Source organism: Perissodus microlepis, chromosome 13 (genome assembly GCF_051167445.1).
Source record: "Perissodus microlepis isolate ML-2025 ecotype Zambia chromosome 13, ASM5116744v1, whole genome shotgun sequence".
Classification (NCBI taxonomy): domain Eukaryota; kingdom Metazoa; phylum Chordata; class Actinopteri; order Cichliformes; family Cichlidae; genus Perissodus; species Perissodus microlepis.
This window is the reverse complement of record NC_140473.1, coordinates 2,790,555-2,804,780: the sequence shown is the minus strand read 5'-3', so window position 1 is coordinate 2,804,780 and position 14,226 is coordinate 2,790,555. Positions and strand designations below refer to the sequence as shown.

Below are 14,226 nucleotides of genomic sequence, written 5' to 3'. Positions count from 1 at the left end.
TGGAGCCAAGTGTCGTTCCACCACTTGACCTCCGTCAGACTCTCGTCCGCTCCCCCGTAACACTGCTCTTTTATTGAGGTTACATGAATATGCATAGGTTCATTAACATACGACGTATACATACACACAAAGAGTACCTTGCCTTTGTGTGTGTGTGTGTGTGTGTGTGTGTGTGTGTGTGGGGTCAGAGTGTGACCCCATAAATGACTTCCCTAAACCTGCTGGTCTGGAAGTCCAGCAGTTCATCTAAACAAAAGGCACTTAGACTAAAACAGATATAGCCACGTTTATCCTACCATAAAACAATAAGACAAGGTACGACCTCTTCCCATGCTCCCAGGATGTAGGTGTGCACACAAAGTTTGCAGACTATTAAGGATCAAACTTCTACCAATCTAAAACTAATTATAAAACTCTAAGCATATATAAGTAGATATTTCTAAGCATAAATGACAATCAACAATACAAAACCTAACAACTGGACTCATAACTCAGACGCCCTCTACAGGAAAGAGCAGAGCAGGCTGTACCTGCTGCGGAGACTCAGGTCGTTTGGAGTGGAGGGCCCACTCCTGAAGACCTTCTATGACTGTGGTGGCCTCTGCTATCTTTTATGGTGTGGTCTGCTGGGGTGGCAGCATCTCTGCTGGGGACAGGAAGAGACTGAACAGGCTGATCCGAAGGGCCAGCTCTGTTCTAGGATGCCCTCTGGACCCAGTGGAGGTGGTGAGTGACAGGAGAATGGCGGCTGAGCTGTCATCCCTGTTGGACAACATCTCCCACCCCATGCAGGAGACTCTGACAGCACTGAGCAGCTCCTTCAGTGGGAGACTGCGGCACCCACGGTGTGGGACGGAGAGATTTCGCAGGTCTTTCCTCCCCACTGCTGTCAGACTCCACAACAAAGACCTTAACTGATCAAACACACACATCCACAAATGTGCAATAACACTAATGTGCAATAACCTTTTCTGGCATCGTTGTATTTTTACTCAGTTGTATATAGCATTTGTATTCTATTTTTATCTTATTGTATATTTTATTCTATTTTATTCTACTATATATAGTATTTTATTTTATTCTATTCTGTACAGTTGTGTACTGTATTTATTCTTATTGTATTCTAATTTTTGCTTCATAACTTTTGCACTGTCCACTTCCTGCTGTGACGAAACAAATTTCCCACGTGTGGGACTAATAAAGGTTATCTCATCTTATCTTATCAAATCGTCCTACCTTTGTTAATATGAGCTAGAAGCATACCGTAGCAGCTAAAACTAAGTGGCGAACCATCCTACCTTTGTGAATATGAGCTAGAAGCATAATTTTACAGCGAGAATTCAGTGGCAAATCATCTTACCTTTGTTAATAAGAGCTAGAAACATACTCTGACGGGTAAAATTCCGTGCCAAACCATGCTACCTTTGTGAATGTTACCTACAATCATACTTTAACGGGTAAAATGAAGTGGCAAACCGTCCTGGCTTTATGAATGTGAGCTACAAGCATTCTCTAATGGGCAAAGTTACGTGGCAAACCGTCATACCTACTTACATTTGTGCTGGAATTACTCTGTGACGGCAGAAATGTGCATAAACTACTTACGGTAGGACGTTTTTACCAAAGTAGGACGTTTTGTCAGAACACCGGAAAACGGAAGTCCATGGATGGAGCTTTTAACAGTTGCTTCTGCGTCCTCTCCAGCAGACTTTGGGATACACAAAGTTATCCCTCATGCTACAGGCCTGGAGACAATATCTTGAAGCTTAAAAAAAGTTTGTTTGATTCTGAGCTAAGTCTCCATCACTCCCTCTGACTTACCTCTCCTTTCTCTAAGTTGTGTAATTCTGAGATATACAATATAATCTGTAGTCTTTATTGCAGTTTGTCAATTTGTGAGTGTTCTTCTATCCAAGCTTTCTGCATGTTTTCCCAGATTACCAATGATCCACAAGTGTCTGTTCTTCAATTCCCCAAGTCTGGTGGAGGGGTGAGGAGGAGGAAGAGAGACTGGGTTATTCCTCCACTCAATGTTCCTGAGAATCAGAGAGGAAACTATCCCCTAAAAGTAGCTCAGGTATGAGGAACTGAAGGACCTTGTGAAGAATTTGACACTAAAATGCATTATAAATGTTTATATGTTTCCTCTGCAGTCAGCAAGTCTTTTCCCCCTATTTTGAATTCTCATTATTGAATCTGCAGAGTTTTCACTTTTCTTGGATGTGTCTTTGTCATAAGCTGACCTTGTTAACTTTAGTTGAGTAAAAATATGTACATTTTTGGTGAAAGAAACATTATTTCTTAAAAGACAGATCAAAAGTTTATTTGCTATTTGCGATAATGAGAGCAAGATATTAGCAGTCAACAATAACTGTCCCACACCTGGGGGTAAAAAATTTGAATAACAGATTTATCCTAACCAGAGACCACATACACACATACAGAGTCATGTTTCACCCTATTTACATACAGTTGAGCTTAATTGTCTCACCATAAATGTATTGATATCCACTGCAAGGAAAGAAAGTAAAATGTTTAGTCATATTTTGTGTTTGAAATTTCAGCGTTTAAATGCTAAGCCTGGTCCTGCTGGAAATTTCTTCCTGTTAACAGAGTGGTTACCCTTCCCACTGTCACTAAGTGCTTCCAGACCAGCTGATTCTTGAGGTTTTTTTTCTCAAATATTGTAGCATCTTTAGGCAGCTTTTGTTGTGAATTGGTACAATATAAATAAAAGTGAATTGGGGGCCACGTGAGCTCAGTGGATGAGCAGGCGACCACACGTCACATGGCTGCAGTGCAGCAGTCTGAGTTTGACGTGCAGCGCTTTCCTGTGTGTGTGTTTCCCTTCTCCTTCTTCCCCGTTTTCTGTGTATCTTCACTGCTACATTATCCAATTAAGGTAAAAGATGATATTATAGAAAAAAAACATTAAAATGGGTAGCACCAACAGTAAGCTAATTAGTTAAAATTAGTAACTGTAGCTTGTCTTCTGATTAAAAAAAAGAAACACATTTAAAAAATCCCAAGTGCTTAGAGAATCTAGCAATCTTGTTGATTTGAGGAATCTCTTGATATTTTTGAAGATGAACTTCCACGGCTTCTTTATTGGTGCATAACGTTTACCATAGACAGTGAGAGTGATCTAACTCAGTCCTGTGTGTTTTTTCCAGATCCGCTCCAATGAAGATAAAACAAGGAAGGTCTTTTACAGCATCACTGGTCCAGGAGCTGATCGGCCTCCTGTTGGTCGTTTCGCATTGGACAGCGAGACGGGCAATCTGTATGTAACACAACCACTCGACAGAGAGGAAACAGCCAGTTACACGGTAATCATCCTCACTTTGTCCAAATGTGTTCCAAAGTGAGTATGTTTTAAAGATCACTTAATAATAAAAACTTTTATCCTGATTATTCTATCATGTTGTTGTTTTTTGTAACATCTTGTGTTTCAGGATCATATTGAAATTAATTCAGTTTTTTAATCAACTACAGACAATACTTCACAGTTAAGAAATAAGATTCTTGATGTGCAGATCAGTCTGAAATGTTCAGTTTAGATAAGTATTAAGAGTCTTTACCTCTTACTAGGTTTGTTAAACCTTTACAGCTGGACATTGCAGGTCTTTTTGGCTGTTTTGAAATGGAACACACAAAAACCCTTTTGAGAGACAGAAACAAGAAGTCAAGTGACGCCTCACAAAATCTACTGTAAATGAATCAAATGTGTAGAGTCAAGACAATAAGTCTTTTCATTTCATTTCATTTCTAGAATTTTAAAAGAATTCAATTCAGTTTATATTAAATTCACCAGTCACACTGAAATCTTTACCTTGTTTGTATTGTGTGTAATGTTGAAGGCGTAGAGATAAGTGAATCAATTTAAAGGTGAATCAAACATGTTGAAATCTTCTGCCTGTGTAGTTTCTAGCACATGCTGTGGCTGATGGAGTAGGACAAACTGAGGATCCCATGGAGATTATAGTCAATGTGATCGACCAGAACGACAACAAACCTTATTTTACGACAGACTACAAAGCAAATGTTGCTGAGGCCACGGCCATTGGTATGTTTAAACATATTTTTGACATTATTTTGTTTTTTGAGATATTGAACAAGCAAACTTGTTGGCACTTATTTGCAGTTTTCTTTATTTTTGATACTATCTACAATTCTCATCAATAGAAATCAATGTAGTGCAGAGGTTTAAATGCAATGAATTTTAAGATAACCTTCAGAAAATTACAATGTGGGTTGGAATGAAATTAGACTTTTTACGCTAACTCTATTTTGATTTAATAAATACTTAAATGAAGCAATGTGAAGACCTTCTAAAACTTCTGCTCTTTATTTCCTTTTTCTTAATTCCTCCACTCCAGGGACTGAGGTGGTTAGGGTTGAGGCCAAAGATGACGATAAGCCAAATACTGACAACTCAGAGCTCCGCTATCGTATTCTGAATCAGGACCCACCACTGCCCACTGACAACATGTTTGAAATCAACCCAGTTACTGGAAGCATCCGAATCACTGGTAGAGGACTGGATAGAGAGGTAAGACTTGTTAAACAGATTTAAACATACAAGTGTCCTTTTACACCTAAGTACTGAAAAAAGCATTTTATAATGAATCAGGATCAGTAGTCTGCCTATCACTGCTAGAAATCAGTCAGAAAGAGGGTGCTGCATCAAAACCCTGCTGGTGATTTCTTCAATTGTGAAACTTGAAAATGTTTGCCTTCAAATAAAAGTTTTACTTAATGTTGAAACCAACAGATTTCATGAGGCTACACTTTTACTTTACAGGCTAACAGTCTCTATTTCTGGCTTACATTTCACCAGTGGCCCCCAAACCCCGGGCCAAGTCGTTTGGTTCCGGGCTGCGAGAGTTGAGGCTCGGGGTGTGAAATTCATGGTTTTCAGGGTTTTTATTGTTAACTCGGTTTCCCTGGGTCTTTTTCTGGGGGTTCTTGGGAATCAGGACTATCCGGCCTTCAGTTAGCCATTCCAGGTGTGGAAGAGGTCTCACTGACAAGCAGCTGGTTCATTTGTACTTATAGGCGTTCACATGGAGTACAGTATGTTTCTTCAGTCAGTAAATGTGAATCATGTCGGGGCCTGGTGCTGTCCAATTCTCCATAGAGACCCTTTCTTGTCTGTCTGCCACTGTGATGGTTACCCGTACCTGTTCAGGAAAGTTGCTGTTGTCTGTTCTTAGATCCACTAGCCACTGAGCATTGGCGTTATGGGTTGCGTACTTCTCCTATATGCGCTTCGAATATTGCTTTGTCTATAGCCTTGGTGATGCTATTCCCATATTGTTCCCCTGCCATTCTGTTGCTCACCCCTTCAGTGGAGAACAGCTGGTTTATTCTGCTGCCTTCTATTACTCTGGTATAGTTCTTTAAGCAGCTGGCCCAGGCTGTAAGTCATTGTTTGGCAGTTTCCAAGGTCTAAGGTATGGACAGCTTGCTGTACTTACGCACATTCTTCATTGCACCTTTCTGCAGCTCCGATAGTTGGCAAACTTCCCTCCCTGCCACCTTGAGCATACATAGATCAAGGTATGCATGGTATATATCAATCATAGACAAAAAATGCCAGGACTGATTTTTTTTTTTGTCCCAGTCCAGTCTGGCTCTAGTTAAGATAGGAATCCTTGCACTTGGCAGCAGTGTTGGGTAAGTTACTTTAAATTAGTAACTTAGTTACATTACTAGTTACTTCTATCAAAAGTAACTTAGTTACTTCAAGTTACTCGTTACCTTCAAAGTAACTAGTTACTAGGGAAAGTAACTTTGGTTTTACTCAGAATTCTCTTGTTAATGTGTTGCTTCCATAACTTTGCCAGTCTTGTGCGCTTTTTACATCCAACACAAAAACTGCAGTCGTGGTGCTTTCGATTGTAGTCAGAACTCGGAAATTCTGCCTTCCAAATAGGAAGATGTAGGTAACACCAGACTGCAGATGAGTTGCATACAGGGCTGGACTGGGACAAAAAATCGGCCCGGGGATTTTGACTAGAGACCGGCCCGCCATTATAGGAAAAATCATAAAGCCTTTGAATGAAAACCAACGCTGTTGTGACAGTGATGTTCACTGTTTTGATGGTATATATGTATCAATCTATCAATCGTTTGTTGTAAGATTAAGATAATTATTTTTTAAAAGCTAGATATTTTAAATGAGAATAAGAAAGAAAAGTATTTCCTTGTGCCCCCCTCTCCCTGTTAATGCCCTAACTGGCCCCCCTGGCAACACTTTGCTAGACCCGCCCCTGCACAGTTACCAGCTGTCAGCTACGTAAAAAAGGATCCTGGTGTTATTTGTCTCTCAGAAACAGTTCATAACTTCCCTTCAACTCATTCATGTCACCTAAAAGGTAAACCTGTTTCTCCATCACCTGTTCAGCTCTGATGATTCAGTAAGGACATCTCCTGGTTTCATCTTCATGTTTCCCTCTCACCAGATAACCAAACGATATCTTGACCAGCAGCTTTTTTGCAGCTGTGGCTCCAGCAAACATCAGCTGATAGTAGAAATTAATATTAAATAAATTCTAACAAGAGCTGATCAAGCTTAAACGTGTTGCTGTTGTTTAGCGCGACATCGGCTGTTTTCCTCTTTCTGGCGCAAAGTGGGCGATAAACAAACAAGAGAGCTGATCAGCTGATCATTGATCAGTTTTCATGATTGAAGTAGAAACAGGAGAGGGAGGGGGAGAGGATGAGAGAAGAAGAGGCAGCTGTGCAGCAAACACAGAATAACTCCAGCTTTGTGTCTTTTTCATTGTAGCTGAATTACGGGACAAACTGTTCCTTTTCACCTCAATACGAAACGTGTGATATTTTCTCTGAATACGAAACGATTCCGTTTTTTACGGGTTGGCAACTCTAATAATTAACCTTATGAACAAGATAAAGTTCAACATCATCATAGCACCCACCCAGCTGTATAGAAACTCTGTCATGCTAGCTAGTACGCAGTACGGAAAAAGTCAGAATAACGAAAATAAACTCCACCTAAACTTGTTTTTTTATTGGTTTACCCAGATAGACTGCAGGTCATAACTTCTTACCTGAAGTTCAGTTCACACTCGGACTGGCGGCCGCCTCGGGTCTCTCTTCCTTCTCCGTCCCCTTTCTCTCATCCACCTGCTGACCTCCACCACTTGCTAATGTTACTGAATCTGTGGAAGCTCCGCGATGCCACCACACGAAGTAACGAGTAACGACCCTATCTAAATCCCAGTAACGACTAACGCGTTCCTGATTTTGGCATAATAACTAGTTACCGTGCTCGTTACCACAATAATAATGTAGTTACTGTAACGCGTTAGTCCCAACACTGCTTGGCAGTGTGTAGAAGCCCCCCTAACCCTAACCCACCTGTCGAAACTGGGGTGAAGCACACCAAAACCTTAGTGAGTCGTGGTCACATGACCTAGGTGTTTTGAACCACGCTTTGGAGCAGTGTATCGAAACTTCTGTGCTTTGGAAGCTTGACACAGTGTCGACACGTCTGTTTCGAACTTCCCATGCCAAACAAACAGCCTCCTGCTAGCTGGTCAGGGAATACACTATATTTAAAAAGTTTCGACAAGGCTATCATTAGTTAATGGCATCAGGTTTACAGGTATTTGTCATAAGCAAAATATAAAATGAGTTTTGCTTCAGCCTTTCGGCAGAGTGCCAAGCCTTCATAGATGAACGACTCTAGTCAGCAGTTTGAAAGCTGTGTGTTACAGAGGTCTGTAAACTGATGTCAGTGTTTCTTCCTTCCTGTTGATGAGCTGATCTACCTTAACAGTCCCTGTATCGTAACAGAAATATCCACAGTACACTCTGACAGTGCAAGCAGCAGATATGGCAGGAGAAGGGTTATCCGGACAAACAAAAGTCATCCTCACGGTGATGGACAGCAATGACAACGCTCCAGTCTTCACTCAGAAATCTGTAAGTACGAAGTACTGGTAACTGCAAACTTCCTGTTTAACTGCTGCCTTTTCACTCTGTTAAAGCAGAACACATTCAGTCTGTAGCTAAATGCATTACTAATTTTGCACTCACACATAGTAAAAACAGCAAAAACCCACAATAGAACAAAACAAGTCCACAGCATGTGCACTTTAGCAGCTGTTCAACATGTGCTACATTTTGTGTGTAACTTTGGCATTTACATGTGTACAGCCGGCAATGAGTAAAATACTGCTGTCAATTTAAGTAAAAATTATTAAAGAAATTGTAATATTTATATCTACATAGTAGAGCTGCCTCCAAGTAGTTGACAACTAGTTGTCACAATTGAAAATGTAGTTATCTATAGATTTTGAGATGCATCAGGGTGCCCTGGTTTGTACAGGGAATAGTGAGTCTTTGACAGCACATGGAAAATATGCTAATATGGTTAAAAAACACTTTTGTTCCATTTTCAAATTCAAATTCAAATTTTATTTGTCACGTACACAGTCATACACAGTACAATATGCAGTGAAATGCTTAGACAACTGCTCGTGACCTAAAGAAAAAAAGAAAGGCTATGAATAAGATAGGAAATAAATATGAAAATTAAAAAGGGTAAATTTAACTAGGAAGGAATAAAATAAAATATAAAAATTAAAGTTAAAAATGAAATAACTGTACAACACAAATTAGAATGAAGGGTAAATTTAACTGGGAAAGAATAAGATAAAATATATAAATTAAAGTTGAAAAATAAAATAAAATAACTGTACAACAAATACACAATACACAGTATAGAACTATATAAGAATGTATGAAGAAATATAAATATATATATATATATACACACATATACACACACACACACACACACACAATAACAGCAGCTGTACAAGTATTAACTGGAAATGAAGAGTATAATGACCAGTGTTGTGCAATCCACATTATTTAGTGTCCTGTGCAGTGCAAATATGCTTAAAGTGATTAAGTGATGAAGTGAAAAACAATGTCCAGAATGTCCAGTGTGTGTGTAAGAACTATATGTGTGGGTCAGTACTGTGTGGTGGTGTGATTGAGAGACCGTATCGCCTGCGGGAAGAAGCTCCTCCTCAGTCTCTCTGTGTTGGTCTTCAGGGAGCGGAATCGCTTTCCTGACCTCAACAGAGAGAACAGTCCGTTGTTGGGATGGCTGAGGTCCTTCACGATCTTCCTGGCCTTGGTCCAGCACCGCCTGTTGTAGATTGAGTGCAGGTCAGGGAGCTCGGAGCGGATGGTGCGCTCAGCTGACCGCACAACCCTCTGTAGAGCTCGTCTGTCCTGCATGGTGCTGTTCCCAAACCAGGTTAAGATGTTTCCCGTCAGGATGCTCTCTATGGTGCACGAGTAAAAGTTCCTGAGCACCTTGGAGGGCAGTTGGAAGTCTCTCAAGCGTCTGAGGTGGTAGAGACGCTGACGGGCCTTTTTCACCACGGTGTTGATGTGACAGGACCATGACAGGTCCTGCGTGATGTGAACTCCGAGGTATTTGAAGCTGTCCACTCTCTCCACTGGGCACTCGTTGATGACGGGGGTCTGGTAGTTCCTCTCCTGCTTAGTGCTGAAGTCCACTATCAGCTCCTTTGTCTTACTGACGTTTAGAAGGAGGTTGTTCCTCTGGCACCAGTTCTCCAGATTCCTAATCTCCTTCAGGTAGGCCGTCTCGTTGTTATCAGAGATCAGGCCCACCACGACGGTGTCGTCAGCAAACTTGATGATGGTGGTGGAGCTGGTAGTGGCCACACAGTCATATGTGTACAGAGAGTACAGCAGGGGGCTCAGAACACACCCCTGGGGGGCTCCAGTGCTGAGAGTGGTGGAGGCTGAGATATGTCCGCCCATCCTTACTGCCTGTGGTCTGCCAGTTAGGAAGTTGGAGATCCACTGACACATAGATGAGCTGAGTCCCAGATGCTCCAGCTTGGTGGTGAGTGTGGAGGGAATTATGGTATTAAATGCAGAGCTGTAGTCTATGAAGAGCATTTTAACATAATTCCCCCTTCTAGTGTCCAAGTGAGTAAGTGATGTGTGGAGGAGATGAGAGATGGCATCGTCTGTGGAACGATTTGGACGGTAAGCGAACTGTAGTGGGTCCAGTGTGTCTGGTAGTGAAGAAATGATGAAGTCTCTGACCAGGCGTTCAAAGCACTTCATCACTACTGAGGTGAGGGCTACAGGGCGATAGTCATTGAGAGAAGCAGGGTGGGGTTTCTTCGGGACAGGAACAATGATGGACTCTTTAAAGCATGTGGGGATCACCGACTGAGATAAAGAGATGTTGAATATCTCAGTGAACACAGGAGCTAGCTGGTATGCGCAGTCTCTGAGGATACGACCTGGGATGCCGTCTGGTCCTGCTGCTTTCCTGGTGTTCACTCTCTTGAAGGCTCTCCTTACTTCATGCTCGGAGATGACGAGCACGTTTCCGGTGCTGGCAGTATCTTCCTGTCTGCAGCCGTTAGCGCCGCTAGCACTAGCATCGTTGGAGTCCTTAGCTGCAGCCTCGAAGCGAGCATAGAAAGTGTTCAGCTCGTCTGCCAGAGTCACGGCCGCGTTCGTCATACCGGTTGTTGGTGCTTTATAATCCGTTATTGTCCTTAGTCCCCGCCACAGGCTCCTAGAGTCACTCTGTTGGAGTTGTGACTCTAGTTTCCTCCCGTAGCGCTGCTTCGCCTCTTTCACCGCCTTCCGCACGTTATATGACGCGGCTTTGTACGGGTCCATGTCCCCCGTCGTGAGTCCCATGTTGTAGGCAGCGGTGCGGGATCTCAGAGCGTCGCGGATGGTTTTATCCACCCACGGCTTCTGGTTGGGAAACGTTGTGATAGTCTTTGTCTCCACGGTATCATCCGCTAGTTTCCCGATGAATCCCACAACCGCTTCCGTAAACACGTTGACATCATCATCGGAGCTGTTTCTGAACATGTCCCAGTCTGCGTCATCGAGTGCGTCCTGTAACGCGGCCACCGATTGATCCGTCCAGCGCGCGACCTTCCTCTGAACCGGAACTTCCTGTTTCAGCCTTTGTTTGTATTTTGGCATGAGGAAGATGGCGGCGTGATCGGATTTGCCAAACGGAGGGCGAGATTGTGCCTTGTAGCTGTCCTTGACCGTAGTGTAGCAGTGGTCCAGTGTCCTTTCACCTCTGGTGGGGCAGGTGATGTGTTGATAAAAGTTCGGCGCTGTGCGTTTGAGGTTGGCACTATTAAAGTCCCCCGTCACAATAAGCGCAGCGTCCCGGTGTTGTGTCTGGTGCTGTGTGAGTGCCTCATGCAGCTCGCATAAGGCGGTGACCGTGTCCGCTTGTGGTGGAATATAAACGGCACTTATAATGACCGATGTAAATTCCCGAGGTAGATAAAAAGGACGACACATGATGGACAGTAGTTCCAGATTTGGTGTGCAGGAGCGTGTGAGAGGAACAACGTTTGCACTGTTGCACCAATTGTTGTTCACCATTAAACACACGCCGCCTCCCCTTGACTTCCCCGAGTCCCGTGTCCTGTCCATGCGGTGAACCGAGAAGAACTCGGCCGGCTGGATGGCGTGGTCCGGCACCGCTGGGTTCAGCCATGTCTCGGTGAAGCACAGGAGATTGCAGTCCCGAATGTCTCTCTGGAACTTTATCCTGGCCCTGAGGTCATCAAGCTTGTTCTCCAGTGACTGGACGTTGGCGAGCAGGATGCTAGGCAGAGGTGTGCGGTGTGCACGAGCTCTCAGCCTGTTCCTGACGCCGGCTCGCTTCCCTCTAGGCCGCCGCTTCCCTTTGTTCTCCCTCAAGATCTCACTCGGCCAGCTCGGATCCGGTGTTAAAAACTTCGAATTGTGAGTACATTGTATACCAATAGAAACAAGAGTGTCACTGTCATACCTAATGTACCCAATGGTGATGATTTTGCCGATTTAGAGACGCTGGAAACTAACTTAAAAAACAAAGACAAAGAAAAGGTGGTCGGAGCAGTCGTGACGGCAGCCGACCTCACCGGCGCCATCTTATTTTCATTAATTTTCATAATTCATTTTTAGTGAATTACCTTTATTTAATAAAATTCCACAGCTGTGCAGTAAGTAATGAGCCTAGTATAATGACACAGACTACAAAATGAGGCCATTATTCTCTATCCCTAGTGAGGAGTCTTTAGATCTGTTTTCACTCCCATGATTTCTGACCCATCCTTTATTTTCTCACAGTATAATTCAACAGTTGATGAAAACAAAAAGGATGTTATGGCGGTTAGGATGATAGTAACAGATGAGGATGAACCACAAACTCCAGCCTGGAACGCCAAATTCAAGATCGTCAGTGGTGATCCTGATGGACTTTTCACAGTAAAAACAGGAACTAACAAACAGGAAGGAATCCTTTCTATTGCAAAGGTACGAAGAAAATCAGGAATTCATTCATAATATTGGAAGATAATTGTCATCAATGAGTATTTTCTTTAGTCGATGGAAGTACTTTCTGTGATTTGTTGTAACTTAACATTGCCAACACCCTTGTTTTTTTTCTCTTCCTTCCAACCAGGAGCTGGACTTTGAGAGGACCAGCAAGCACACTCTGTTGGTTTCAGTGGAGAATGAGATTCCTTTTGCTCCTGGTGTTTCTGTGGTCACTTCTACCGCCACAGTGGTGGTGAGTGTGAGAGATGTGAATGAAGCTCCAATATTTAATCCAAAGGAGAAGCTTGTGGTAAAACCAGAGGACCTTGCTGTGGATGAAGTCGTGGTGCAGTACACTGCTTCAGACCCAGACACTGCACGCAAGCAGACAGTCTCGTAAGTCAAACAGGACCAAAAAAAAGCCTTTTTACTATGAACAAATTTCTCACTGACAGAGATAATGTATCACTGACCTCATAAGTGCCTCAAACATTCAGTTTGTCAGTCAAAAGTACACTATAACAACACTTCATTAGTACCCAGACTTTGTTTTTTGGCACCTGGCAAACCGACTGAGGGGCTGTAAAAAAGAGGCGTTCAGTTTCCAAACAGGGAATAAAAGTCTGTAAAATGTGTAATATTTCCTTGTAAATTTACATAAATAATAAATTGGTGGAAACAATAGTCGAAGAAAAGAAGTGACTATATATCCATTGATCATTTGAAGGTAAAACTATAGTATATATATCATTTATTTTTGGCTCCATAGTTGGTTTGGCAAGTGAGAAGTTGTTGGTTCAATTCCAGTCCACAATACAAATCACTGCAAAATTGGGTCAGAAAGGGGATTTGGAAAACACCAAGTGAGCGACATTTCTCTGGGCGAAAATTGTTTGTTTATATCTGAAGCGAATGTCCAGACTGCTTCAAGCTGATAGGAGGGCAACAGTGACTCAAATAACCACTAGATATTCATAGGTAGATATGCATAACCATCATATGAAGAGCAGCATCTCTAAATGCACAGCACATTCATCCTTGAAGCAGATGGGCTACACCAGTGAACCATCACAGTGCGGGACACAGTTGTTAGCTAAAAACAAACAAACAAAAAAAATACAGTTCACTTGGGTTCACCAGAGTTGGAAAAACAAAGATTGGAAGAATATTGTCTGGTCTGAAGAGTTTTGATTTCTGTTGGATGGTAGGATTACAATTTGACAAGCATGAAAGCAATGAAAAGCATGACTCCATCCTGCCTTATGTCAACAATTCAGGATGTCAGTAATGGTGTGAAAGATGTGTTCTTGGCACTTTGAGCCTCTTAATACCAATACTAATTCCATGGCCTGCTTCTGGCTGTATCCCTGCCTTCGGTGTACCAATCTTCGTATTGCTGCTTCCAGCAGGATAACAGACCATGTCACAAAACTCAGATAATCTCAAACTGGTTTCTTGAACATGACAGGAACGCTCTGTTCACTGACTAAAATTTGCATGATGCTGTCAGGTCAATATAGACCAAAATCTCTGAAGAATGTTTTCAAAATAGGTTCCAGCCCAGTACTACCACTGATTACCAGAGAGAGATGAACTGGTTCTCTCTCTTTTTTCTTTTTTTTAAAAACACTTGATGTTAACAATAAATGTAACAATCCTAACAATGCAAAGTGTTGACGTACTTTACAAAAAAAACCACTTTGTATATGTAATTCAAAATAGATGTGGTACACAAATATTTCTAAAAATATTTGTGTACCACATCTATTTTGGCTACCTCTGGCTACCCTCATAGTACATTTGGTTTGCTTATCAAAGCCCCAATTATAAAGAACTTGAGAAACCTGTAAC

The 14,226-nt window shown here is 42.2% G+C and overlaps 1 protein-coding gene across 3 annotated transcripts in view; it reads left to right on the top strand.

Annotated features, from left to right (window-relative positions):
* The window catches only part of LOC146374490 (cadherin-1-like), a 68,278-nt gene that overhangs the window by 48,644 nt on the left and 5,408 nt on the right, over positions 1–14,226 (top strand). For all 3 annotated transcript variants that reach the window (XM_084949068.1, XM_084949067.1, XM_084949070.1), the window contains exons 2-8: positions 1,937–2,077; positions 3,174–3,329; positions 3,925–4,066; positions 4,380–4,552; positions 7,825–7,953; positions 12,187–12,372; positions 12,521–12,771. In XM_084949068.1, coding sequence (XP_084805194.1) covers positions 1,937–2,077; positions 3,174–3,329; positions 3,925–4,066; positions 4,380–4,552; positions 7,825–7,953; positions 12,187–12,372; positions 12,521–12,771 — 1,178 coding nt within the window. The remainder of the gene's footprint in view (positions 1–1,936; positions 2,078–3,173; positions 3,330–3,924; positions 4,067–4,379; positions 4,553–7,824; positions 7,954–12,186; positions 12,373–12,520; positions 12,772–14,226) is intronic.